Source organism: Carcharodon carcharias, chromosome 8 (genome assembly GCF_017639515.1).
Source record: "Carcharodon carcharias isolate sCarCar2 chromosome 8, sCarCar2.pri, whole genome shotgun sequence".
Lineage (NCBI taxonomy): Eukaryota > Metazoa > Chordata > Chondrichthyes > Lamniformes > Lamnidae > Carcharodon > Carcharodon carcharias.
Window position 1 is genome coordinate 48,280,174 of NC_054474.1, and position 25,987 is coordinate 48,306,160.

Below are 25,987 nucleotides of genomic sequence, written 5' to 3' on the forward strand. Positions count from 1 at the left end.
TCCACCAAGAAAAAGTAGCAGCTGTCATATCTCTATATTTAAAGGCTTTCCAGCCTGTCAATTGTACAATCCCGTCAATTCCCATGCCCTCTCAGCTAGTTCAATCTAGCAAGTTCCCAGAAGCCATTATGCACTGGCCATTAAAGTCAGAATCCATGGTTAAAGATGGTTAACTGGCTTTTAATTAATAGCTGTCCTAGTGGGATTTCCCGCAATCTCATGAACACGCTGCAGTTAAATACAGAATCAGCTGGTTCCTGTCGGCTTCCTGGCATTCTTTAATGTTTTAACCACCCACACACAGTGACACCCGCCCACCCTTACAGGTTGAAGCTCTCCCAATACAATGGGTAATATTGAACTTCTGTGGGTGGAAAGCTGATGGGGCAGTTAGTGTGTTTGTTGCAGAACCCACCCATCAGTGAACATTCCTGCAATTGCCTCATGATTGACTGCTAGCTTTTCTTTGCTAGAGAACTGTAAAGTAAAACATTTTGACAGGAAAACAAGGAGAGGCAATATAAAATAAAGGGTAGAATTCTAAAAAATAAAAGGTTAGCCAGGATGGTTCTAGTGTCAAGGGACTTCAGCTACATGAATAGATTGGAGAAGCTAGGATTGTTCTCCCTTAGAGCAGAGAAGGCCGAGAGCAGATTTGATAATGGTATTCAAAGCCATGAGGGATATGGACAAAGTAGATAGAGAGAAACTGTTCCCCTTGGCTGAAAAGTCGAAAACCAGAAGACATGATTTAAAGTGATTTGGAAAAGAATCAAAGGCTACATGTGGAAAAGCTTGTTTTATGCAGTGAGTGATTACAATTTGGAATGCACGACAGGAAAGGGTAATGAAGGGAGATTTAATGACGGCTTTCAGAAGGGAAGTGAATAAGCACCTGAAGGGGAAAAATTGCAGAGATATGGGGAAAGGAAGGTAGAATGGGACTAGCTAAATTATTCTTGTTGAGAACTGGCATGAGCTTGATGGATGAATGGCCTCCTTCAGCTATAGCCATTCTATGACTCTATGGTACTATTCAAGGTTTGGAAGAGTTTAATTCACAACCTTTCATGTGATGAATATCAATAAAAAGAAAAAAAGAAAGACTTACATTTATGCAGCTTCTTTCACAACCTCAGCACATCCCTTCATAGCCAATGAAGCACTTTTTGAAGTATAGTCATTGTTTTAAGGTCGGAAAATGGTTTAAAGGTTTTCTTCTGTTTCAGAACTATCTTCTAAATTCTGCTTGTGGTATAAAGAAAAGATTCAACTAAAATCTCATAAAAGTATTTAATTGCTTTTATTTCAGCAACAAAACACTTCAGATAGCCAAAGATGGCGGGCGTGCCAATCACCAGCAGAAAGGTAAAGCCACAATATTTTCCCATCGAGAATTTCATTTTCCACTGTTATTGCTTAAACTGAAACTTGGCACAGGACCATCAACCTTTTGCAGTCCGTATTTTTGAAGAATCAAAGATAGTTTGAGCTTGAAGGGGTGAATTCTATGAAGTCAATAATTCTACTAAGTACAGAAGAATTACTTGTATGGTTATTCGTTTCTCTTAGTTATCCTGGTAACCTTATTTTATGCTTTAAAACTGCTGGTTAGAGACTGGAAATATTTAACTTTTCTTTGTGTGGAACTAATGTAGCAGACAATTCATTTTGGTAAAGGTTTATGTAATATATTGCAAGATCTGAGTATTTTGTTATATTGCCCTCTCTGCTACCCTCTCTGTTAGGGAGATGTAAATAAAGTTAGTTCAATAATGCTGCCTGCAGTTGAGAATGTGTTAATCTAAAACAGTGCAATACACAACAGAAATATGGCAACAAGGCTAGGATGGAATTCTTCTTTACACTTCATTTGAGCAATTAAGGACTGAAAAACATTGTGACACTGATTTTGGAACTTCTGGAGTTGATTTTGAGCAGGTTGAGCAGTTTGAAATATTGCTAAGTGTGCACATTGTATTCAGGTACATAGTGAGTCAGCACGGTACATAATTTAAAAATGGCACTGAAGGCATATTTGGGGACAATGAGGGAATTCAATCCTAAGAAAGAGGATTGATTAATGTAATTATGAACGAGGGTAATAAATTTGGCTGAAAGTGAATGAAATAGGAAATGAGGATAAAGTAAATGTTCTCCTCATCATGACGGGGCCAGATGCTTTTGAGGTGGTGTTTACTCAATGTTTCTCACGACATCCCAGTACTATAGACTTTTCTGTAATGAATGAGATTCTGGATTCATGTTATGGCAGGGCTAAGAATGAGATTACACTGAGAGTTGCATTCCATGAAAGGAAACAGTTGCCCAAGTGAAATTATTGCAGATTACATACTCGAATTAAAGAAATTCGCTCCTCACTGTGGGTATGGCGTGAACATAAAGTCAACCTTAGAGACATGTCTGTGGGTGGCCTAACTAACAATAAGCTTCAGGCTAAGCTTTTGAGCAAAGGCAATTAGCTGATGTGGAAGGAGGCCTGTGATTGAGGCCACAGCCATGGAAATGGCAGAAAGAGATAGTAGCAAATTGCACAGCAGTTCTTTTTTTGAGCCAGCAAGGGAGGTCCATCAGATTTCAATGAGATCCTAGCCATGGCAGCCAAGTTCACTGTTTCAGAGTCAGAAATGTCAGTGCTACCATTACCATCATAGCCACCAACCACCTCAATGCCCTCATTTCCAGTCAAGGAGTCAAGAGGCTATGCCTGTGGGAAAGTCAGTCATATCCAGGTGTCATGCAGGAGTAGAGGAAAACAGTCATGTTCCAGGTCATGCTAAAGCTCCACAGGTCACAGCATGCCCAAGGTCAAGGTCATGGTAGATCTAAAGCTAGTTCACGAGTCTGAAAATCCTCAAATGTGCATGTGATAGATGTGGAAACAGAAGTTAATATTAACGAGCAGGATGATCAAGAGTTGTACTCAGTCATACAACAAGAAAAGCAGCACATGGAGGATGAGAGTAAAAGGGTTGAAGATATAATTCCAGTGCACACAATAAAAATGAAAGTTGGAGATTCACAACTTGCTTTCACCATTGCTACAGCTGCGGTGATTTTTGCTATCTTGGAAGGGCAGTGTGGGAGGGTTCTGGTGTGAAATTGACTCATTATTCCAATAACAGTATTCCAGTGTTAGAATAGAATATGAGAATACATCTTAGTACTTGCTGTTGGTGGTAGTAGTAGGAAACAAAGTCTCCCTGATGGAAAGAAGTTGACTTAAGAAGATAAACTGGGCCGTTATTTACAGTAAGGATCAGTATTGTATGTCTATTTTTTATTTATTCATGGGATGTGGGCATCACTGGCTGGCCAGCATTTATTGCCCATCCCTAATTGCCCTTGAGAAGGCAGTGGTGAGTTTTCTTCTTGAACTGCTGCCGTCCATGTGGTGTAGGCACAGCCACAGTGCTGTTGGGGTGAGAATTCCAGGATTTTGACCCAGCAACAGCGAAGGAATGACTATATTTCCAAGGCAGGATGGTGAGTGACCTGGAGGGGAACTTCCAAGTGGTGATGTTCCTATGTGTCTGCTGCCCTTGTCCTTCTGGATGCTAGAGGTCATGGGTTTGGAAAGTGCTGTCTAAGGAGCCTTGGTGAGTTCCTGCAGTGCATCTTGTAGATGGTACACACTGCTGCAACTGCGTGTCAGTGGTGGAGGGAGTGAATGTTTGTGGATGGAATGTCAATCAAGCGGGCTGCTTTGTCCTGGGTGATGTCAAGCTTCTTGAGTGTTGTTGGAGCTGCAATCACCCAGGCAAGTGGAGAGTATTCTATCGCACTCCTGACTTGTGCCTTGTAGATAGTGGACGGGTCTTGGGGAGTCAGGAAGTGAGTTACTCACTGCAGGATTACTAGCTTTTGACCTGCTCTTGTAGCTGCACTATTTATATAGCTAGTCCAGTTAATTTTCTGGTCAATGGTAACCCCTCAGGGTTTTGATAGTGGGGGATTCAGCAATGGTAATGCCATTGCCTGGCACTTGTGTGGCGTGAATGTCAGCCCACCTGCCACTTGTAAGTCCACATCCGGACATTGTCCAGATCTTGCTGTATTTGGACATGAGCTGCTTCTGTATATGAGGAGTCATGAATGGTGCTGAACTTTGTGCAATCATCAGCAAACAGCCCAAATTCTGACCTTATGATGGAAGCAAAGTCATTGATGAAGCAGCTGAAGATGGTTGGGCCTAGGACATTACCCTGAGGAACTCCTGCAGTGATGTCCTGGAACTGAGATGATTGACCTCCAACAACCACAACCATCTTCCTTTGTGATAGGTATGACTCCAACCAGCGGAGAGTTTTCTGATTCCCATTGACTCCAGTTTTGCTAGGGCTTCTTGATGCCACACTCTGTCAAATGCTGCCTTGATGTTAAGGGCAGTCACTGCCACCTCACCTCTGGAGTTCAGCTCTTGAACCAAGGCTGTAATGAGCTCAGGAACCCAAACTGAGCAACAGTGAGCAGGTAATTGTTAAGCAAGTGCGCCTTGTTAGCACGGTTAATGACCCCTTCCCTCATAGACTGAAGGGTAAGTGGCCGGGTTGGATTTGTCCTGCTTTTTGTGTACAGGATATACCTGGCCAATTTTCCACATTGCCGTGTAGCTGCCAGTGTTGTAGCTGCTCTTGGCTAGGAGCCAGCAAGTCCTGGAGGACAAGTCTTCAGTACTATTGTCGGAATATTGTTAGAGCCCATAACCTTTCCAGTATCCAGTGCCTTCACCCATTTCTTGATTTCACATGGAATGAATCAAATTAGCCGAAGACTGGCAACTGAAATGATGGTGATGTTCAGAGGAGGCCACAATGGATCATCCACTTGGCACTTCTGGCTGAAGATTGTTGCAAATGTTTCAGCCCTATCTTTTGCACTGATGTGCTGGGCTCCTCCCTCATTGAGGCTGGGGATATTTGTGGAGTCTCCTCCTCCAGTGAGTCATTTAATTGTTCATCACCATTCATGACTGGATGTGGCAGGACTGCAGTGATTAAATCTGATTTGTTGGTTGTAGAATTGTTTAGCTCTGTCTATCACTTACTACTTATGCTTCACCAGGTTGACACCTCATTTTTAGATATGCCTGGTGCTGCTCCTGGCATGCGCTCCTGCACTCCTTATTGAACAAGGGTTGATCCCCTGGCTTGGCGGTGATGGTAGAGTGGGGGATATGCTGGGCCATGAGGCTACAGATTGTGGTTGAGTACAGTTCTGCTGCTGCTGATGCCTATAGCACCTCATGGTTGCCCAGTTTTGAGTTGCTAGATCTGTTCAAAATCTAAGCCATTTAGCATGGTGGGACTGCCACACAACATGATGGCGGATATCCTCAATGTGAAGATGGGACTTCATCTCCACAAGGACTGTAGGGTGGTCACTCCCACTAATACTGTCATGGACTGATGCATTTGCAGCAGGCTGGTTGGTGAGGGTGAGGTTAAGTATGTTTTTCCCTCTTGCTGGCTCCCTCACCAACTGCTGCAGACCCAGTCTAACAGCTACGTCCTTTAGAACTCAGCCAGCTCAGTCTGTAGTGCTGCTTTCGAGCCACTCTTGATGGACATTGAAGTCCCCCACCCAGAGTACATTCTGTGCCTTTGCCACCCTCAGTGCTTCCTGCAAATGGTGTTCAACATGGAGGAGCACTGATTCATCAGCTGAGGGAGGGTGGTACATGGTAATCAGCAGGAGGTTTCATTGCCCATGTTTGACCTGATACCATGAGACTTCATGGGGTCCAGCATCAATGTTGAAGACTCCCAGGGCAACTCCGTCCCACCTGTATACCACTGTGCCACCACCTCTGCTGGGTCTGTCCTGCTGGTGGCACAGGACATACCCAGGGATGGTGATGGTGGTGTCTAGGACATTATCTATAAGGTATGTCTCCATGATTATGACTATGTCAGGCTGTTGTTTGACTAGTCTCTGAGACAGCGCTCCCAATTTTAGCCCTAGCCCACAGATGTTAGCAAGGAGGATTCTGCAGGGTCGACAGGGCCGAGTTTGCCATTGTCATTTCCGCTGCCTAGGTGGATGGCGGGTGTTCCTTCCAGTTCCATTCCTTTCAGATTTTGTGGCGGTGTGATACAACTGAGTGGCTTGCTAGGGCCATTTCAGAGGACATTTAAGAATCAACCACATTGCTGTGGGCCTGAAGTTACATGTAGGCCAGACCTGAAGAGTGGCAGATTTCCTTCCCTAAAGGAAGGACATTAGTGAACCAGATGGGGTTTTATGACAATTGACAGTGGATTCATGGTCACCTTTGGACTTTTAATTCCAGATTTTTATTATATTCAAATTTCACCATCTGCCGTGGTGGGATTTGAAGCCAGGTCCACAGAGCATTACCCTGGGTCTCTGGATTACTAGTCATGTAATAATACCACTGCCTTGAGGAAGTGCTAAGAGAGCACAAAGTGGTCTTTGAACAAAAAGGACCAACTGATAAAATTAGCCATCAGTAGGATATTAAATATCATACGACAGCAGATCCTGTTTATGCAGATGTACTTTCAAGATTTCCCGTGAAGACTGATTCATCTAACGCCACTTATTAATTACTTTACATACACAAATGACATGCCAGTATCTGCCAGAGAATTTAGTCTAGAAACTCGCAAGGATGTGGTGCTCAATAAAGTACATTATTATTATTGTTATTATTGGCTGGCCTAAAGAGTGCGGTGGTGAAAAATTGTAGGAGTATTCCATACATAGAAATGAACTGAGTGTAGATCATTGTTATTAAGAGTCATTCTTCCACCAAGGTTTCGAGAGGGATTGTTAGAGGAACTTCATCAAGAACACACAGGGATTGTTTGTATGAAAGCACCAGCAAGAAGCTGTTTTTGGTATCCAAAGTTAGAAAGAGATATTGAAAAGTTGGTGTAAAGTTGTGAAGTGTGTATTAGAATGAGCAATGATCTAACCAATCTTCCTTTCATTCCAATGTCAAAAACAAGAAAACCGTTGGGACAAGTACATGCCGATTTCTTTGAAGTGGAAGGGAAAGAGTACCTTGCCTTGGTCAATAGCTATGTCATGTCATATTTGCTCTTTACAAAGGCAGGTTTTGGCTCATTGTCTGCTGATGCTTCATCCTGAGTAATTTTCTTGGTAGTTTTTGTCAGTAATAGTTTGCCTTTGCCTTCCATTTTCAGGGTGTTGGCAAGGTGGCAGGTCCCAGGTCTATCTCAGCTAGAACGGGAATCCAAGCAGCACTGTTATTCTGAACCCCACGCTAGCCAGCTAGCTAACTGAGCTAACCTGCTCCTTTTGATAGATATAGCATGTGGTTAAATGCTGAGTTTATGCCCAATACCACAAGTACCCACACTTTTGAGATTTTGAGAAGTTGGTTTGCAATTCATGGGTTGCAAGACATGTCAGCTAATGGTCCAAAGTTTATGTTAGAAGAGTTTGAAATATTTCTCAGAAGAATGTAGTCAAACACACTCTAATATAACCATGGGGAGAATTTGGGTAGGTCGGTTGGGAGCGGGCGTGGGCGGGCACAGAGCCAATCACCACCCTTAATCGGTTGCGCACTTCCATTTTACGTCGGCTGGCTAATTAAGGCCAGCCCAGCTTGACGCGTGCCTGTGGATGAGGTTTCATGAAAAATGCGAAGGCCACCTGGGCTCTTTGCCTGCTCGCCAACCTCATGGTCGGACAGGCAGCCCTGACAATTAGTTTAATTAGTTTATTAATGGCCTTAACAGGCCTTTGACAGTTCGATGGGCATGCAGCCAACTCCGGTGCGCGCCCACCGAACGAAAGATCGGAATGACACGCAGTGACGTCAGGACGCACGCCTGATGTCATCATACGTTATTTTATGCGTCGGTATGCGGGGCCCGTCTCCATACGCCAAACAGAAAATTCTGGCCCACATCACCCAGCATCGAATGGTGCTACAGAAAGAATTGAACAGATTGTGAAGAGGTCTTTGCAGTGATATTTGCTCGGTGACAAGCTAGGCAGTCAATTGATGTTTCCCTTCAAAACAGGTTAAACAATTTTCTGTTCTCTCACAAAGTAGCCCCACAGTGTACAACAGTTTGCTCACCATATAGGTTAGTATTTAAACATGCTCCTTGACAAGTGTGAGTGGCAGGAGGGGGATTAATTCGAATGGCCCTGATTTTTCCTCTCAATACCCATCTGTAAACAGAAAGGTGTTTTTGATTTCTGATTTCCCCCTTTTTAAGTGGTGGCCTGTTTTCCCCAACCCTTCAGTTTGGAGTGATCCAATCCTCTATGAATAACCCCACAGCAAGCTTAAGATAAGATAAAATAAGAGGGTAGTTTATTTTACACACACACAAAACACAGGAAGGGGTTTTGCAACGTCCGCCCCCTTTTGCACACAATAATAAAAGGATAAGGGAAAGAGAGGGGTACATGGCTGGACCAGGATAAAAATAAGAGCTATAGTTTTACATGAGTCCAGAGCCCAGAATCAAAAGTGCAATGGCATATTCCTTCAGAAGGTAGCAGGCTGACTCTCGCAGGGTGATCTGTCTTTCCCACTAGTGCGGGCTTCCCCAATGGGAGACGGCACATAGAGATGAATTAGTCTTGAAGGCACAGATACAGAAGGTCCAATGTTCCAGTAGTTCACAGTATAGATTAGGGCCAGGCAATTTACCCAGTCAGAGCTCATTCTTCTGCTACCTATTTGATGGTAAGACGGCAGACTGCTTGGGTTCAGTTCCATACGGCAATATTACAAGCTCTAGCAGCTTGACAAAGGTCAAGTCACATATCTCCCATTTCATCTCCTGGGGTTTGAACAAAGGATGTATCTTCCCAAGTCTGGAGTCTTGAGGTGTTTAATAGAGGAGCCAGGGTACCTTTTGTCCTTTGCAGCCATACCGTCTCAGTTAGCCAGAGCTCTGCCTTAGAAATGTAAAAGGGGTTCGTTCATTTCTTTGGAATTTGATTGTCGGCAGTCACAGAGGGCAATAGTAACTCTTTAAAGATAACGAGGTCCCTGTGGCTTTCTGAAAATTAGAAGTTCCTCAGGGATGAATTATGGCTAGTCAGGGTAAAGCCTAGTCCATTTTTAAAATAAAAATAATAATTCTATAAAGTAGCCAGGTTGACGTAGACAGATATATATATGTGTGTGTATATATATATATATATATATATATATACATACATATATCTTTATATATTTCTTTTTCCTTCCTGTCTTCTGGCTGGGACACAAAGTTTAGTTTGCTTAAGCCTGATGACAATAACAAAGCAAGAGAAAAGCAAGACAAACTGAAGATGAGTCATGATACATGAAGCATGAAACTTGAAGATTCAGTCTGGTCAGAGGATCATAGTGAAAAATCATCGAGGTGATAAGAAGTATGTGATTGTAGTTGTTCTACAGAGGCTAGGTACATCCACATATCTAGTGAAGATTGGAGAGTGACTCAATCAGAGTCATACAGGTCATTTGCTTGAAAGAGGAAATCTGACAAAGGGAGAACATGATAAGCTGCCTCTAGTCCAAATTGTTCCGATAGTCCCAAGCAAAAGTCAGAAAGAAAATGATAGTCAAAAGGAAACTGAATGTTTGCCAGTATTACAGAATCCACTGAAAGAGCAAAGTGTGTCAGGGTCTTTGATGAAGACAAGTCATCAATCAATGTCACAGTCATAACCATTAGATGGAGTTGGTAATCAAAGTTCAGGTTTGACACAGCGAGAGATGTTGAGAGAGCAGAGTCAAACTAATGGAAATGGAAAAAGATATGCAGACAATAAGAGAAAAAAGCCAGATAGGTTAATTGACAGTATGTAGGAAGGAAGAAGGATAAAGTTGCACTTTTTATTATTTCTTATCAAAGGATGATATTTTTGTGAAACATATTCTGGTGCTAAGGGAAAAGTTTTCCTTTTTACATTTAAATTACTCTGGTAGTAGCAGTCATATATGTTTTCATTGTGATTGCAGTATAAACAAGTATGCAACCCAACCTGTTAAATTTGCAGATATTGTTTATGTTGGTTTAGACATATATTCTTGGAACTTATGTGCATGTACCATTTTACATTTTAATGTGTAAGCGTTTTTTTAGGTTGCGAGGGTGTGTAGTATATTGCAAGATCTGAGCATTTTGTTATGTTGGCCTCTCTGTTGCCCTCTCTATTTGGGAGGTGTAAATAAAGGTAGTTCAATGCTGACTGCTGCGGTTGAACATTTGTTAATCTTATTCAATGCAATACACAACAGTTTATGCGTAAAAATACAAGAAATGGAACATGTGTTTGGGAAAAATTGAAACAGAACTGGGTGCTCAAATACTGCTATATAGGTACAATCTGCAGTGTACAAAATCATATGAAATACCAGGCGATGTAATCCTGCTGAAAAGCATTTCTTTATAAAAGATTGTTCTGAGATGTCCAATTCCATATAAATGCATTGGATAATCCATATATACAACAAAGCTTGCAAAATAGCAGTAAAGAGTTCTTATTAAGTATAGTAGCCATAATGCAAAGAATTTAATCTTTCCATAGACAAAAGCCCGGCTCCAGAGAGTTTGAAAATGAGAACGCATCGATCCAAGAGAAGCTCTATCCACCTCGTTTTTTACAGAAACCAGATGAGAATATGCTAATTCAACAGTATGGGCTCTGCAGAATAGATTGCAAGGTATATAATCCCAGTTTAAAATTCTTCCATTCCCCTAGTTAAAATTACTGCAAAATGATAGTTGTTTCCGGCAAACCTGTGTTTTTGTTGCTTTTTATTGTGCAGTTAGTATGTAAATCTAGAACTGATAATTGTAGAATTGTTTGCCAAGAGTTAAAAAACTGATTAATAGTGGCCCCAATTTTCCTGTTTTAAACCAACTCCCTTAAATTGTGTCCTTTTACTCCAGCCCCAGGATTTTACAATGATATCTCTTTCAACATAATTTGGAGTTTAAACAAAAAAAAATTGCAGATACTGGACCTCTGGAACAAAAATAGAGTATGCTGGTAGCTCTCAACATGTCAGGCAGAATCTGTAGAGAAAACAGACTAGTTGATGTCCAGGTGTGGATTCTTCATCAAAACCAGAGGACATTACTGATTAACATGCTATGTGTCAGTTCTCTCCACAGATGCTACCTGACCTGCTCAGTGTTTCCAGTATTGTCTATTTTAATTTAAAGTGTATCTGCTGTCTATTTTTTGCTGTCAATACAAAACAAAAATCACATTTCACTTTAAGTAAGGTTATCCATCCGAGCTTCTTCTTTTATATTGTAGGCCAGAACCTGAAAAATCCACACTCAGAATTCCAAATGTTAGACATTCTACCATGGCTTGTAACAGTAACAAAAGCGCTTTCACGCCAGCACAGCTCATCATTTACACTTGGTGCCCTGCTGATTATTGCATTATGGTACTAAAATCTTTGTAAAACATGTATTTCTGCGCTTGCATATTTCAGAGCCCTACTTAGCATATTTATTGTTGCATTGACAGGTCAGTGGACTGCCACCTCCGGAACTTGTGTGGTACTTAAAAGGCCAACCTGTTCAACAAGACATTGGTCATAAGATGCTAGTATCAGGAAAAGGTGTACACTCACTTATCATTGATGCAGTCACAGCAAGTGATGCTGGGATGTATGAATGTGTAGCCGTCAATCGAGCTGGCCAGTGCAAGTTCACAGTACACCTTGAAGTAGAAGGTGAGAGTATCCTTATTTACTTAAATTATACAAATTCATTGTAAACAATTAGGCAGTCCTTATTTTGAAGGGAGCATTGTCTTGTTTGACAATTTCCCAATTTCAGGGTCTTCATGAATGGACATTGTTCAGACAGTATTTCCAATACAGAAAAAACATGCCTATTTATAGCCTATATATGTGGATGGTGTTAATAAAAATCATTTAACATCCAGACCCTAAATTACACTTCAGAAATTTTAAGGCAGCAGTTCGAAATTCCTCAGGCTGGATTTAGTGCAGCCTGCTGTGGCGGGAAATGTAGCAACCAGGCCCACGTAATCATTGGAAAAGCCCCACATCAGTCTCCTGCTGGGGCAAAATCTTCTCCGATTAAGTCAGAGAATGGAAGGGTTGATGCTGGTGATGGCGGTGAAATGTCACTTATCTCTGTGACACTCTACCACTGAGGCCACCATGGTGGTGCCTCATGGATGAAATGGGAACCACATGGCTTTCACGCACCCTCAGAAAGCTCCCACCAAATCCTATTGGATTTGCCAATGGCCTCCTCGCGGGTTCCCTTGTGGTCAGATATTTTGTGCCGGAACTTAAGGAAGGGAGTGGACTGCTGAAAGTCACCCCTGCTCTTGCCTCCAACCTCCCAGCTCCCCTTTCCTGTGACCCCCACCTTGTGATCCCATCCCGACTTCACTCATTTTTGGTCTGGGGTCCGACGATGATCCTGAACTTCTGGCGGGTGCTTTGCCACCAGCTGTAGGTATCTCCTGCTGGCACTGATGGCAAAGAGTAGCTGCTGACCTCTGATTGGTTGACAGGTCTCAGTGGGTGGAACTTCTGCTGCCAGGAACCTCAGTTGCAGGGAAGGCCTGAAGGTGGCCATTTAAGTACCCAAAGGGCACTTGGTTCTGTCAGGCCTCCCCCAGGTAACTGACGGGGGTTCCCCACCAGTTTCCTGACCAGTGGGCAAGACTCCCATCAGCCTGGCAGAATCCTGGCATTCATTCTATTATTTTAGCAAAATGAATTAATGCCTTCATTGAAACGAAGTAGAGAGAAATTGCATACAAATTGATAATGATTTGTATGCTGGTATCCCATGGTGAAATTTCAAGGCCCCTATATTCAAAGATCCCAAATCACACAGCATTGAGTGTGTGAGGGTACTTATACAATCTTGTAGAAATTCATGCCAGTTTCTTTCTTGCACCCAGAGTACTGTGTTCAGTTCAGGAAGGATATACTAATCTTAGAAGGGATATATAGCAGAGATTCGCTAGAATGAGTTCTGGACTAGAAAGTAAAATTTTGAGGACTGACTGGATACACTTGACTTGAATTCCTTTGAGTATAGAAGATTAAAGGGTGATATAATTGAGGTGCACAAGATAATTGAAGGATTTGATAGGGTATAGAGTGAGAAACTATTTCCTCTCAGTTCAAAACAAAGGGGGTATAAGCTTAGAATTCGAGCCATTCAGCGGCGCTGTCAGGAAGCACTTCTCACAACGGGTCAGTGGAAATATGGAACCCTCTTCCCTAAACAGCTATTGAAGTTAGACCAATTGCAAGTTTCAAAATTGAGATCGATAGACTGGTTAGGCAGATGGAGTTAAAATACAAATTAGCCATGATCTTACAGAATAGCAGAACAGGCTGAAGCAGCTGAATGGCCGACTCCTGTTTCTAATCTCTCTATTGTTCAATCCAGACTTAAAAATCCTTGCGAAGCCTTGTACATCTGAGCTATGGCAAAATAGGGAAATCATATGCTAGCAATGGCTAAATTCTTTATGGGATCTTAACAGGTAATTAATTCTATTTTCATAAATATCTTTGAGAGTAATTGGAATCTACCATGCAGGCTGAATAGCTGACGCGATCATGTTGGCTGCCTAAGTCAAAATACACTCAAAAGTTATCCTCTACAGATGTCACTGGATAGTAAAATCAGATGAAGTATAAAATGAGATTACGACTCAAACCCACCAGTTTCCCAGCCATTGAGTTAGGTCAAAATTACCCCCTCTAATTTAGTTCTGCGGTTGAATCAGTGCTCAGTGTCATGATTCATTCAGCAAATGTAGCTTAGGCCTCAGGAGGAGAGATAAGTATTAGATCCCTGTTAGATACATCATTTATTCAATGTAGAAGCTGTCCTAAGCAATGAAGTTAGAAATACGCTGTGACATCAGGTGCATTCATTTGTAAATTACTGCTGGAGGTAAAATGTCATAAAGATCAAACCAGTGGTTAAGTAACTCATGGTGCAATTTTTCTTCTTTAAGCACGAGGGGCTGTACTGGTACCGGAATTTATTTACAAGCTCCAAAATTCCAGAGCTGTCGAAGGGGGCAAAGTTAAATTGGAATGCCAGGTGACTGGAGATCCACAGCCAATAATCTTCTGGAGAAAAGATCATGAAATGATAAAGTGCAACACAGACAGAATCAGGTAATTACATGTTACTGTAATTCCAGTGGGTAACTGGCAAAACCCACTCAGAAATGGCAGAGACTCAGGGCCGGATTTTCCCCTTTATGGCAGAAATCGTGAGTCAGGCCAGTTCCCGAATCACAATCCTGCCTTCAGTCTGGCAGTGCCCACCTACACAATTTCATGGTGGGATGGCAGGGACAGGCTGGAGTCAAGGCCGCTACCTCCCGAAGAAGGCCTGAGATGAAAATGGGGGTGGGCAGGTGCCGAAGCAGGCAAGTTAAAAGGGCCGGCTCCATTTGTAGGAATTGGCCCAGTTCGGTAGATGAGGTGTGTGGCTCCCTAACCCTCACCCCTCACCCCTATCACCCTCACCCACCTGTCATACCCACTCAATACTCCTTCATGGCCCCTATATGTATCTCCTCACCCCATACACCCATTCCGTCATCCATCCATCCCCATATTCCCCCTCACCCCTTGCCCTCTTTCCCCGTGCCCCATCCATACACCCATTATCCATTTTGTGCAGAACTCAAGCCATAAGAACATTGGGAAATGTTTGAGGTGCAGCCATTCAAAAAGGACATAAAAAAATTATCCTATTAAGAACTCATAAAACCATCAAAATAAATGGTCACTCATAAACTACTTAAAAAAACTTTATCCTCTTAGGAACTCATTAAGCTGTCAATGTAAAAAAACTCTCAGTCCCCTTGACAGCCACATCAACAGCTCCTGCTGAGCTGAATCCATTCGTGGCTTTGGAGCTTAGTCAGGCATTCATAATGAGATTCTATTGTACAATTGCATCAACAAAACCTCCAGTTCTGAATATATTAAAGCCTTTTATGTAATTCAAACAACTCAGCCATCTGTTTAAGCTTTGAAGCAGGGAAACAGGTGTCTGAGCTGTCAATCAATAAAAAGGTTAAAGCACAGGGGACAATTGACACAGTCAAATCTGAATATCAATATTATTCAATGCAAAAGATCACTTAATACAGCATTTCATTATGACATGTGAAGGTGGCAACACCTTTTGAACTCACCTGTCAAAAGGTTCCTGACTCCAGAAAAGAGTTCCCTCATGGTTCACAACACTTCTGAGCTGATGTGAACCAAGTTGCTTTCAGAAACTGGCCAGACTCCATCATAATTGCAGAGGGTCTGAAATGCCCAATGGAGGCAATGATGTTGGGACTGCTGGCTGCAGACTCACAACCCATTCCCCTTATCCGACCCAGTTGAAGATTGTCAGCAATGGGAATCCCAGATTTGGACCTCGCAGAGCATCTTTACAGCCCGCTCAATGCAGGTTGACCTGCGTCAGGGTCAGAACATCTGGCCCTCAGTTATGCTAGGACATCACTTCCCTTCCAGAATGGTCAGAACTTAATAGGCCTTTGTCAGACAGCAATTGTTGTCAAGGAAGTGCAGTTGGAATGGGAACTCTTTATATCAGGAGTGATGTGAGAGTAACTGCCCTTGACAACAAGGCAGCATTTGACAGAGTGTAGCATCAAGGAGCCCTAACAAAGCTGGAGTCAATGGGAATCAGGGGGAAAACTCTCCACTGGTTGAGTCATAACCAGCACAAAGAAAGATGGTTGTGATTGTTGGAAGTCAGTCATCTCAGTGCCAAGACATCACTGCAGGAGTTCCTCAGGGTAGTGTCCCTGGACCAAACATCTTCAGCTGTTTCATCAATAACCTTTCTTCCATCATAAGGTCAGAAGTAGTGATGTTCACTGATGATTGCACAATATTCAGCACCATTCACGACTCCTCAGATACTGAAGCAATCCATGCCCAGATGCAGCAAGACCTGGACAATATCCAGGTTTGGGCTTATAAGTGGCAAGTAACATTCACGCCACACAAGTGCCAGGCAATGACCATCTCCAACAAGAGAGAATCTAACCATTGCCCTTTGATCCTCAATGGCATTGCCAATACTGAATCCCCCACTATCAACATCCTGGGGGTTATCATTGACCAGACATTGAACTGGACTGGCTACAAGAGCAGTTCAGAGGCTAGGAATCCTGTGGCTTGTAACTCACCTCCTGAGTCCACAAAGCTTGTCCACCATCTACAAGACACAAGTCAGGAGTGTGATGGAACACTCTCCACTTGCCTGGATGAGTGCAGCTCTAACAACACTCAAGAAGCTTGACACTATCCAGGACAAAGCAGCCCACTTGATTGGCATCCCATCCACAAACATTCACTCCCTACACCTCCAATGCTTAGTGGCAGCATTGTGTACCATCTACAAGATGCACAGTAGCAACTCACCAAGGCTTCTTAGACAGCATCTTTCAAACCTAGGACACTAGCATCTAGAAGGACAAGGGCAGAATTTGCATGGGAACACCACCACCTGGAAGTTCCCCTTCAAGCCACTCACCATCCTGAGTTGGAAATATATCGCCGTTCCTTCACTGTTGCTGGGTCAAAATCCTGGAACTCCTTCCCTAACAGCACTGTGAGTGTACCTACACAACATGGACTGCAACGGTTGAAGAAGGCAGCTCGTCACCAACTTCTCAAGGGTAATTAGGGATGAGCAATAAATGCTGGCCTAGCCAGGGACGCCCACATCCCATGAACGAATATATTTTTAAAATGTCCCCACTTTCCTGGGACTCAACAAAATTGATTTAAATAAAATAACAATAATGCAGAAAATAATGGTACTAAACATAAGAACATAAGAAAAACAGAATTAGCTGGAAATATTCAGCAGGTCTGGCAGCATTGGCAGAGAAGAACAAAGTTGACATTTTGAGTCCTCATGACCCTTCAACAGAACTGAGTAAAAATAGGAGAGGGATGAAATATAAGCTGGTTTAAGGTGGGGGGGGGTAGTTGTAGGGACAAGCAAGCAGTGATAGGAGCAGATAATCAAAAGATGTCACAGACAAAAGAACAAAGAGGTGTTGAAGGTGGTGATATTATCTAAAAGAATGTGCTAATTAAGATGGCAGGACACTCAATGTACAGCTCTAGTGGGGGTGGGGTGAAATAAGACTAATAGGGCGTAAAAGGTATAGATTTAAAAATAATGGAAATAGGTGGGAAAAGAAAAATCTATATAAATTATTGGAAAAAACAAAAGGGAGGGGGAAGAAACGGAAAGGGGGTGGGGATGGAGGAGGCAGTTCAAGATCTAAAGTTGTTGAATTCAATATTCAGTCCGGAAGGCTGTAAAGTGCCTAGTCGGAAGATGAGGTGCTGTTCTTCCAGTTTGCGTTGAGCTTCACTGGAACAATGCAGCAAGCCAAGGACAGACACGTGGGCAAGAGAGCAGGGTGGAGTGTTAAAATGGCAAGCGACAGGGAGGTTTGGGTCATTCTTGCGGACAGACCGACGGTGTTCTGCAAAGCGGTCGCCCAGTTTGCGTTTGGTCTCTCCAATGTAGAGGAGACCGCATTGGAATTACAGGAGTAGGCCATTTGGCCCTTCAAACCTGTGTCACCACTCAGTAAGATCACGGCTGATCTGATTATGGTCCTAACTCCACTTTCCTTCCTGCATCACCCCAAGCTCCCCATAACCCTTGACTTCCTTGTAGATCAAAAATCTATCTAACTCAGCCTTGAATATATTCAATGATCCAGCCTCCACTATGTTCAGGGGTAGAGAATTCCAAATATTAACCATCCTCTGTGAGAAGAAATTCTTCCTCATTTCCTTCTTAAATGAGAGACACCCTTCTTTTGAAACTGTGCTCCCAAGTTCTGGATTCCCCCACGAGGGGAAACATCCTCCTAGCATCTACCCTGTCAATCCCCCTCCGAATCTTATATATCTCCATAAGGTGACCTCTCATTCTTCTAAACCCCAATGAGTATAGGCCCAACCTGCCCAACCTTTCCTCATATGACAACCCCTATATACCAGGAATCAACCTAGTGAACCTTCTCTGAATTGCCTCCAATGCAAAGACATTCCCCCCTAAATAAGGCAACCAAAACTGTATGCAATACTCTCGGTGCCGTCTGACCAATGACCTGTACAATTGTAGCCAGATTTCCTTACTTGTATACTCCATTTCCTTTGCAATGAAGGCAAACGTTCCACTTTAATTACTTGCTGTACCTGCATGCTAACTTTTTGTGATTCATAAATGAGTACACCCAGATCCCTCTGTGCAACAGCTTTCTGCTGTCTCAGTCTATTTAAATAATATTCTGCTTTTCTATTCTTCCTGCCAAAGTAGAGGACCTCATATTTTCTCACAATACACGCCATGTGCCAATTTTTTTGCCCACTCACTTAACCTATTTATATCTCTGTGCCTTCTTCACAACTTGCTTCCCTACCTATCTTTGTATCATCAGCTAATTTGGCTACAATACACTCTGTCTCTTCATCCAAATCATTAATATAGTGTCACAGACACAGAGAAGTGGTGGGATAACTTTCCCCCTTTGCTGACCTCTCAGCTGAATGCAACAAGATGCATTTTTGAGTTTGGTGACATTAAAGAACAGACACAAACAGGCTTTCTTATAAGTTTAAAATCAAAAGAAAGGATAAACATGTATTTTTACAACACCCAAAATGTACAATAAACACACATTCCTCAAACACACAGGCACATGTACACAAGAAAAGATGACTTCTGGAGATATAACATGCACTTAGATTACTAACAGAGTAACAAGAAACATGATGCTTATTTTTAACCAGTCCTTTAAGATGGAGGTTGAAAAGCATTGTAAGCCTGAAGGATTTTCTCTTGGTTCCTTGGAAACCAATGGAGATTGGATGCTTCTGGCTTCTCCAGGTGGAATTGTGACTAAGCTCCTATATTAAGAGACATAATCTTGCAGGTGAAACAAATTAGCTCCTTTCACTGCTAAGATGACTGTCTTTTAGAGGCAGAATTATTTTCTTCTTTGCTGGGTGTGACCCATCTGTGCTGCTGGTCTCAGACTGCCTTGCTGGATTCCCTTGTGGAGTAATAAGATGTCAACGCCCCTCTCCAGCTAGTTTCAGTCATATGATGGAAGTTTCTATGCATAACATTATACACTTAAGGGTTGGAGCTGAGGTGATTGATACATAATGAGGGAATAATTGATATCCCATCAATGTACCAGTTATGATTAGCTCATTGAAAGACTTTATTTGACATTCCATCTTCATGGGGCTGACAGATCTGGTATTCATTGTCTTTCAAATTTCTTCCATTGAAATAGTGAAGGGCAGTCAATCTGCATCTGGAAAACTCATCTGCATTTTTAAGTAACTACCCAGACATATTAGGATGGATTTTTGCAGCTATGAGACTCTGAAGATCTTTAAAATGACAGGCGGGATCTGATTCTGCGATTCCCAGCCCCATTCCCAGTGCCCCCAATTTTCATCAGGATAAGGGTGTGGGCTGCGAGCCTGTACCCTGTACTTCCAACCTAGCCAATTTTCCTGGAGCTGGACCAACTTTTCAAGGACTGCTGGTTCAGGGCCCCATAGTCTGGATGAGGGATCCTTTTAAACGGTAAGTTCAAAACTTCTTACCCATGCCCCCTTGCCAACATATGCCCTGATACCCACTCCCAATGGACCCTCATACACTCCATGCCAACTTATGCCAGTCCACTCACACCAATGGCCTCCCATACCAACCTATGGCACTTCCATACCTAATCACCCAGTAAATACTCCAGAACCAATGAACTCTATAAAACAATGGCATCCGTGGAAAAGCTTTAAAGAAGTCATTCATTCATAACTTTCTTTTAAACAAACTGCTTTTCCTACAGCTTTATAAAAGTGTCGATCATCCAGGCCTTTCAAGTGTCAATAGCAGAAATGCAAGCACTTGACACTTTGTTATCTTGTGTAAATTAAGATTGTGCAATTGACAAAATAGATCTAATTGAAAGAGCTGTCAATCAAGAAATGTTTTCTCTTGTGTGCGACTGTTTCAACAGACTAATGGGTGTCTGGGCTCTCAGTCTTGCCATCGCACAAGGTTTATTTACATAATATAAAGAGGTGTCAAGTACTTGTAATTCCTGCTTTTGGGACTTTAAAGGCCTGGATCATATACACTTTTACAGACCAGTAGTAAAAGCAGCTTCTTTAAGAAAAGCCTTTCCACACATGCCATTGTTAACGGCTCATTGCTTTTGTAGAGTATATGCAGCCTGAATGGGCATGTAAATGCCATAGGTTGCCATGGAGGGTATGAGGGGCCATTGGGGGTGAGTGGATGGGCATAGATTGGCAGGGAGAGTATGAGTGGGTGGGTAGCAGGCCATTTGTTGGCATGAATAGGACATGGGGAGTGTGTGGGAAGGTGAGGGGGAGTGAGGACTACAGGGCCAAATATTAAATAAAACAATGGGGACAAAGTCCCTGAGCACCGAGGCAGTCCTTGGCATTCGGCAGCTCCTGTGGTTGCCTCTCAACTGTTTCTGGGGGTGGATGGGGTGGGGGTGACTCCAATTAGCACCCATCCTCTGGAATAAAAATCCTGCCTTTGCACGCACGTTCTCCCAAGGTGGGTGCGCTGAGACAGGAAATTTCCCAACTCCCGCTGCCTGCCTCTAGGATGAAAATCCCATTGTCTCTGTCCAGAAACCACAAACAGAAATCACCTAACTTTCTGGAATCCATTTTGAGAGGGCACAGTGTCCATTATTCCATGTTGCTTTCTTTTTTAAAAAGTACAATGTACAATTATTTTAATGGGCATGATATGATTGTTACAGCAGATTGCAAATAATTAAGGCTCCAGCACTGATCCCTGTAACATTCCACTAGTTACACTTTCCCAACCTGAAAATGACCCACTAAGATAAAAGCAAAATACTGTGGTTGTTGGAAATCTGAAACAAAAGCAGAAAATGTTGGAAAAACTCAGCAGATCTAACAGCATCTGTGGAGAGAAAGACAGAGTTAACGTTTCAAGTCGGTATAACTAAGAGTGAAAATGACCCATTTGTCCCAACTCTGTTTCCTGTTAGTTAGTCAATCTTTTATCCGCACTAATACATTAGCCCACCCTGTGAGCTCTTACCTTCTATGGTAACCTTTTATGTGGCACCTTACTGAATGCCTTTTGGAAATCCAAATACACTGCATCTACTGGTTCCCCTTTATCCATTTTAATTGTTACATCTTCAAATAATTCTAATAACTTTGTCAAACCCCACACTTCCCCTTTCATAAAATAATATTGACTATACTTGATTGTGTTTTGATTAAAAAGTGACAAATCCCCAGGACCAGAGGTTTCCATCCCACAGTATTAAAGGAAGTAAGTGAAAACATTGCAAATAGTCTAACTATAATCTTCTAAAGTTCTCAGGTATATAGAGCTAGGTCACAGATCAATCACGATCCTATTGCACGGTGAAACAGTTTCAAGCGGCTAAATGGTCTACTCCTATTCCTATGTTCCTGGGTCATGCAGAACTACTGGCCTAGTGGGCCCTGTGGAGATTGCAACCTCAAGCTTAACAGAAACAGTCTTTCATCACATGTGCATTTCTTTCTACCAGGTGGCATCTTAGCAAATCTATGCTATACCCACTCTATTAATTCAACGTCCTTCCCAAAATGCAGAGCTCAACTGCACACTGCACTCCAAATCTAGTCTTACCAAGGTTTTATACTGATTCATCACGACATGTTGACTTTTATATTCTGTACTTCCTGCCATACAAACCCAGCATTACATGTTTTTTATTATGGAGGTGCTGCTTTTAATATCTTATGAACATGAGCCTGAACCTCTTCATCCACTTCACTCAACTTTTTCTATTCACAGTATAATTATTGGTTCTTTTCTTTATGCTCCCATTTACAAGCATTGAATTCTATCTGTCACTCTTTGCATTTCCTACTCCTTTTCTATTGGTTTTTAATCCAGTTTATTATCTTGTCTCTAATCATAATTTAAAAGTTTTGCTGGTTTTTTTCAGTTTCTGTCAATCTACTAAAATCATGGCAAAGGTTTGGGAGAACCACTGCAGAAATCCTACACCAAGTTTTTTAACAGTAGGTCTGCAACTGCATAGAGGCCACAAGGGTAGTTGGTGTGGAAGTTTAGTGTGTAGAAGTTTAATCTGGTACAGTTGAAAGCTCTTGTCTTAGATTGAAGTTAAAACATATCATTAAGCAGACAGATGACACTAAAAGGGTAAAGCCTCCCCATGCTTGGAGTTCCCATTCCAGCGAAGCAAGCCTAGAGTGACTGTGTCTGTGGGGGATAGTAAATGCAATGAAGCAAGGCATACTGGTTTCCATATGGGTGTATGTGAACCCAATTGTTGGGGTTCAAGTCAAAGAAGCAGGCGAGACCATGAAGAAATGTGACTTGTCTTAATTAATTTTTCAAAATTGGCACATTTGCTCAAAACAAATCTAGAATTGTGAGGACGGACTCCAGCCTAGTGGGCAGCCATTGTGGACAGGCAGGCGCGAAAGATGAAACACAGTCGTGCTTGCTTCTGTTTACTAATAAGGTGACCTCTCACTAACTCCATAAACTCTGGAGTCTGCAGCAGAAGGCATCAGCTGTTGCAGTGTAGGATTGTAAATGTCAGGATTGTGTTGAAAGGAAATTTGGCCTCTTGATGCCTAAATTGGAAATGTTTTGCATTTTCCTGTAACATTCCTCTCTTTAAAAAGTCTAATAAAAACAAACAGAAAAAATAGGTTTTTGAAGTTTTACTATGGAATTTTAATACCTGAGAATTCAATTAAAAATATTGCGCATGCTTTTACTAACAATTTATATCAAGGTTTTAATTTTTGTGTTGGCAGCCTATACCATAGCAACGATGGTAAAGTTGGCCTTGAAATTTTCCCAGTCGATAAACGTGATGCTGGTTGGTATACTGTGTCTGCCCAAAATGAAGCTGGGTCAACAATCTGCACAGCAAGACTGGATATCGCTGGTGAGCTGCCTTCAAAAACACCATGCAAATTACTAAGAATTTAGGCAAATCTGCACAAAACCTTTCTGGCTTTGCTCACATGTAGTTTTCTGCAAATTGCTTTCAAATGATAATTTGTCAAATGTCAAAGAATTGGCCTGGTGTGATTCATGCTTAGAGCTAACCAATTGATATAGGAGGCATCCAACAGACATAAGGCCCTTGATTTGTAAGAATGCATACGAGCAAGTCCATGAGCTCCTGACACTTGTTATTAGTGGTGAGCATTGAGGGGGTAGAGGAGAGGCAGCAAAGATGATGGTGGTTATATTTACTCTCCAATACGTTCTTAAAAGTAGTGACAGTTCTGGAAGAGGAGAGTGAGGCCCATTTTTGCTGGAGACAATCCAACCAAATCTGTTGATGGATGGCTAAACCAGTTATGTTCAAGTCTGCACCACTTGGAGCTGATGGAGCAAAGATGGGGGTCATACATAGAGATTGTCGGGGATGGGAAAGATGACATCAAAGATGGAGGTGAAAGTGTGGTAGAACAATCATCAGCTGCAGAAGTATTTTTCTGAACAGAAAGCTACAAATTATAGTCAGTTGGGATTTTGAAAGCGCATTTGTAAATGAGTCAAGAAAGAGTTTTTCCAAAGATAGATATAGAAGGAAATAGAGTTGTAAGAGGGTAGAAGGATGTAGATGCTGAAGGACGGGAGACAGTGGTTAGAGATGGCCTCTTCACTGATCGAGACCATGGGAGTAGAGAGGTCATGGAAGCTGGCAACAAACTGTATTGCTTATTTATAGCATCAAGTAATGATTTTTTAAAAATAACTTTATAACTCAAATTCTAACAATCATCTTTTCTATTTGTTCCCAACAGCTTGGCCAGTGAAACAAGTTTCAAACACCAAGACACTGAAGGTGCGGCCAACATTTACCCGATATTCAGTGCTTAATGGTCAAGGGTTTCTGATGGACCCAGGCTCCCAGTATACAACATCATCATACCCTGGGCTAGTAGAAAGTGATGAACTGTGATCTCATTGTACTTCAACTCAATTGACAATGTTAACTTTTCAGCTTATGGAATGTAGTATGTTTTACCTACACCTTACTGTACACAAAATACTTAGTTTTGTGTATAAATTTACATTTAGTTGTAAAAATGCAAAAATGCTATAGTACACATACTAAGTGTTGCACATTAAGGTTTATTAGTTCATGTACATACACTTATGATATGCATCTTAGCACAAAAACAATAAATTTACTACATGGGTACACAATCAGCTTAGGTGGATGAGAAAATAATTATATGAAAGTAAATAAGCAGAAAAATACATGTTAAACTGATTTTTATAGTGTTCTGCCTTGTAAACGTGGCTGTGGTAATGGATTTGAGTAAAAAGTAAAACTCTATTGTTTCTAAGTTCTTTTAAAAGCAGCATGCACATGGAGTTCTAAGTCCAAAACACCTTGCATTTAAACTATTGTGACATACTTGAGTTATACATGTGAGTTTGCAGCAATTAACTTTTGCAGGGTGGGTAGGTGTTTAGCTTTGTGAAATACTGTAAGCTGAAAATGTGGAGCAGTAAACTGCCACTAATGGATGAAGCCATATTGTTGGAATATTATAAAGTGTTCCTATGATCAGTGCTGTAGGATACAAAAAGCTAATCTTTTGTGCAATGATGACACTTCTTTACAGTCTTTGACATCAAAACTAGGGTAAGAGCTCCACTTACCTGAGTCAAAGCATTTTTCTATCAATTCAGGCACTCAGACCAGGAAAGGAGCAGGTACTAATTCTCAGTACAGCCCTACATTCATAGAAATGTGTCTTTTTGCAAAATTGATACATTGCATGTTATTAAAGGGACACAGTCATGTGTAAGTAACTTTAGTATAAGGTGTCAAGTTATATATTAATTTGCTGGTCTTCCATCCTAGCATAGAACCTGTGTGTTCATAGACAATGCTAATTTTATTGATAAGCATCATCCAATTTGCCCTTGAAAGCAGCATTTCTTTCAGCTTAAAGGGAAATGATCCATTCAACACCATTACCCTTTAGCTAATATAAAACTTTAATTAGTGAAGTTTAAAATAAACTGGTGAAAATACAAAAGTAGCATACAATTCTATAACAAAAGCCTTTTTTTGGTGCTTTTCTTGAGGAAGTTACAAACCATCCATGGTCTACAGTAGTAGTAACAGTAATTGCTCTTAACCCATTTGCCACTCTTATTCCTGGCTTTCCACACATTGTAAGTCAGCATCACAATCACAGCTTTGCAGAACAATGGTCGACAAAAGCAAATTTCTTCACAACTTTATGTAAATTAAAGAGATGGAATGTTTCTTTTTTTGCAATTTTTAAACTTCATTGATCAATAAAATTATCCAATATTCAAATTTACTTCTGAAACTGTTTCAAATTAATTAAAGCAACCACATGTAAGAGGACCCCATACAAACTACACAGTAGTGCAATGGAGAAGTTCCATTTCAAAATAATAGGAGGTGATTGTCATCTGTTTTCCAGCATGATATTTAACTGCTCTTGGTGAAACAGAGAAGAATTTGAGACTATTGGCTTGTAAAACAGTCATTTTTTTGCTACTTGAGCCATTTGCGACTTTCGGTTATGTTTACACCACTTTCTCAACTGTTAAGGGGTATCTGGCAATGTGTTTTTGCCTAGAGCTCCTTCTGGAAATTCTACTGTGGCTAGAAAAGGAGGAGAATCTGCTGAAAGAAATATACCGAGCTGTAGCTGCAGGCAGAGTTTGTAGGCCTAGAATGACATATCTGCACTTGTCAGAGAAGTGCCTAAAGAGGCTGCCTTCTGCATTGAAGTTGTGACAACGTTGTGTTGTTTCCTGCAACAAGGCCTGTAGCTGCCTGTCAG

General features: G+C 41.7%; 1 protein-coding gene across 11 annotated transcripts in view; it reads left to right on the forward strand.

The window, feature by feature from the left end:
* myot (myotilin) overlaps window positions 1-25,495 on the forward strand; it is a 159,150-nt gene extending 133,655 nt beyond the window's left edge. For all 11 annotated transcript variants that reach the window (XM_041194024.1, XM_041194023.1, XM_041194018.1 and 8 more), the window contains 6 exons: window positions 1,313-1,368; window positions 10,558-10,693; window positions 11,515-11,722; window positions 14,011-14,176; window positions 22,949-23,082; window positions 23,954-25,495. In XM_041194024.1, the coding sequence (XP_041049958.1) occupies window positions 1,313-1,368; window positions 10,558-10,693; window positions 11,515-11,722; window positions 14,011-14,176; window positions 22,949-23,082; window positions 23,954-24,111 (858 nt within the window). In that variant the 3' untranslated portion in view covers window positions 24,112-25,495. The remainder of the gene's footprint in view (window positions 1-1,312; window positions 1,369-10,557; window positions 10,694-11,514; window positions 11,723-14,010; window positions 14,177-22,948; window positions 23,083-23,953) is intronic.
* Window positions 25,496-25,987: the final 492 nt, after the last annotated feature.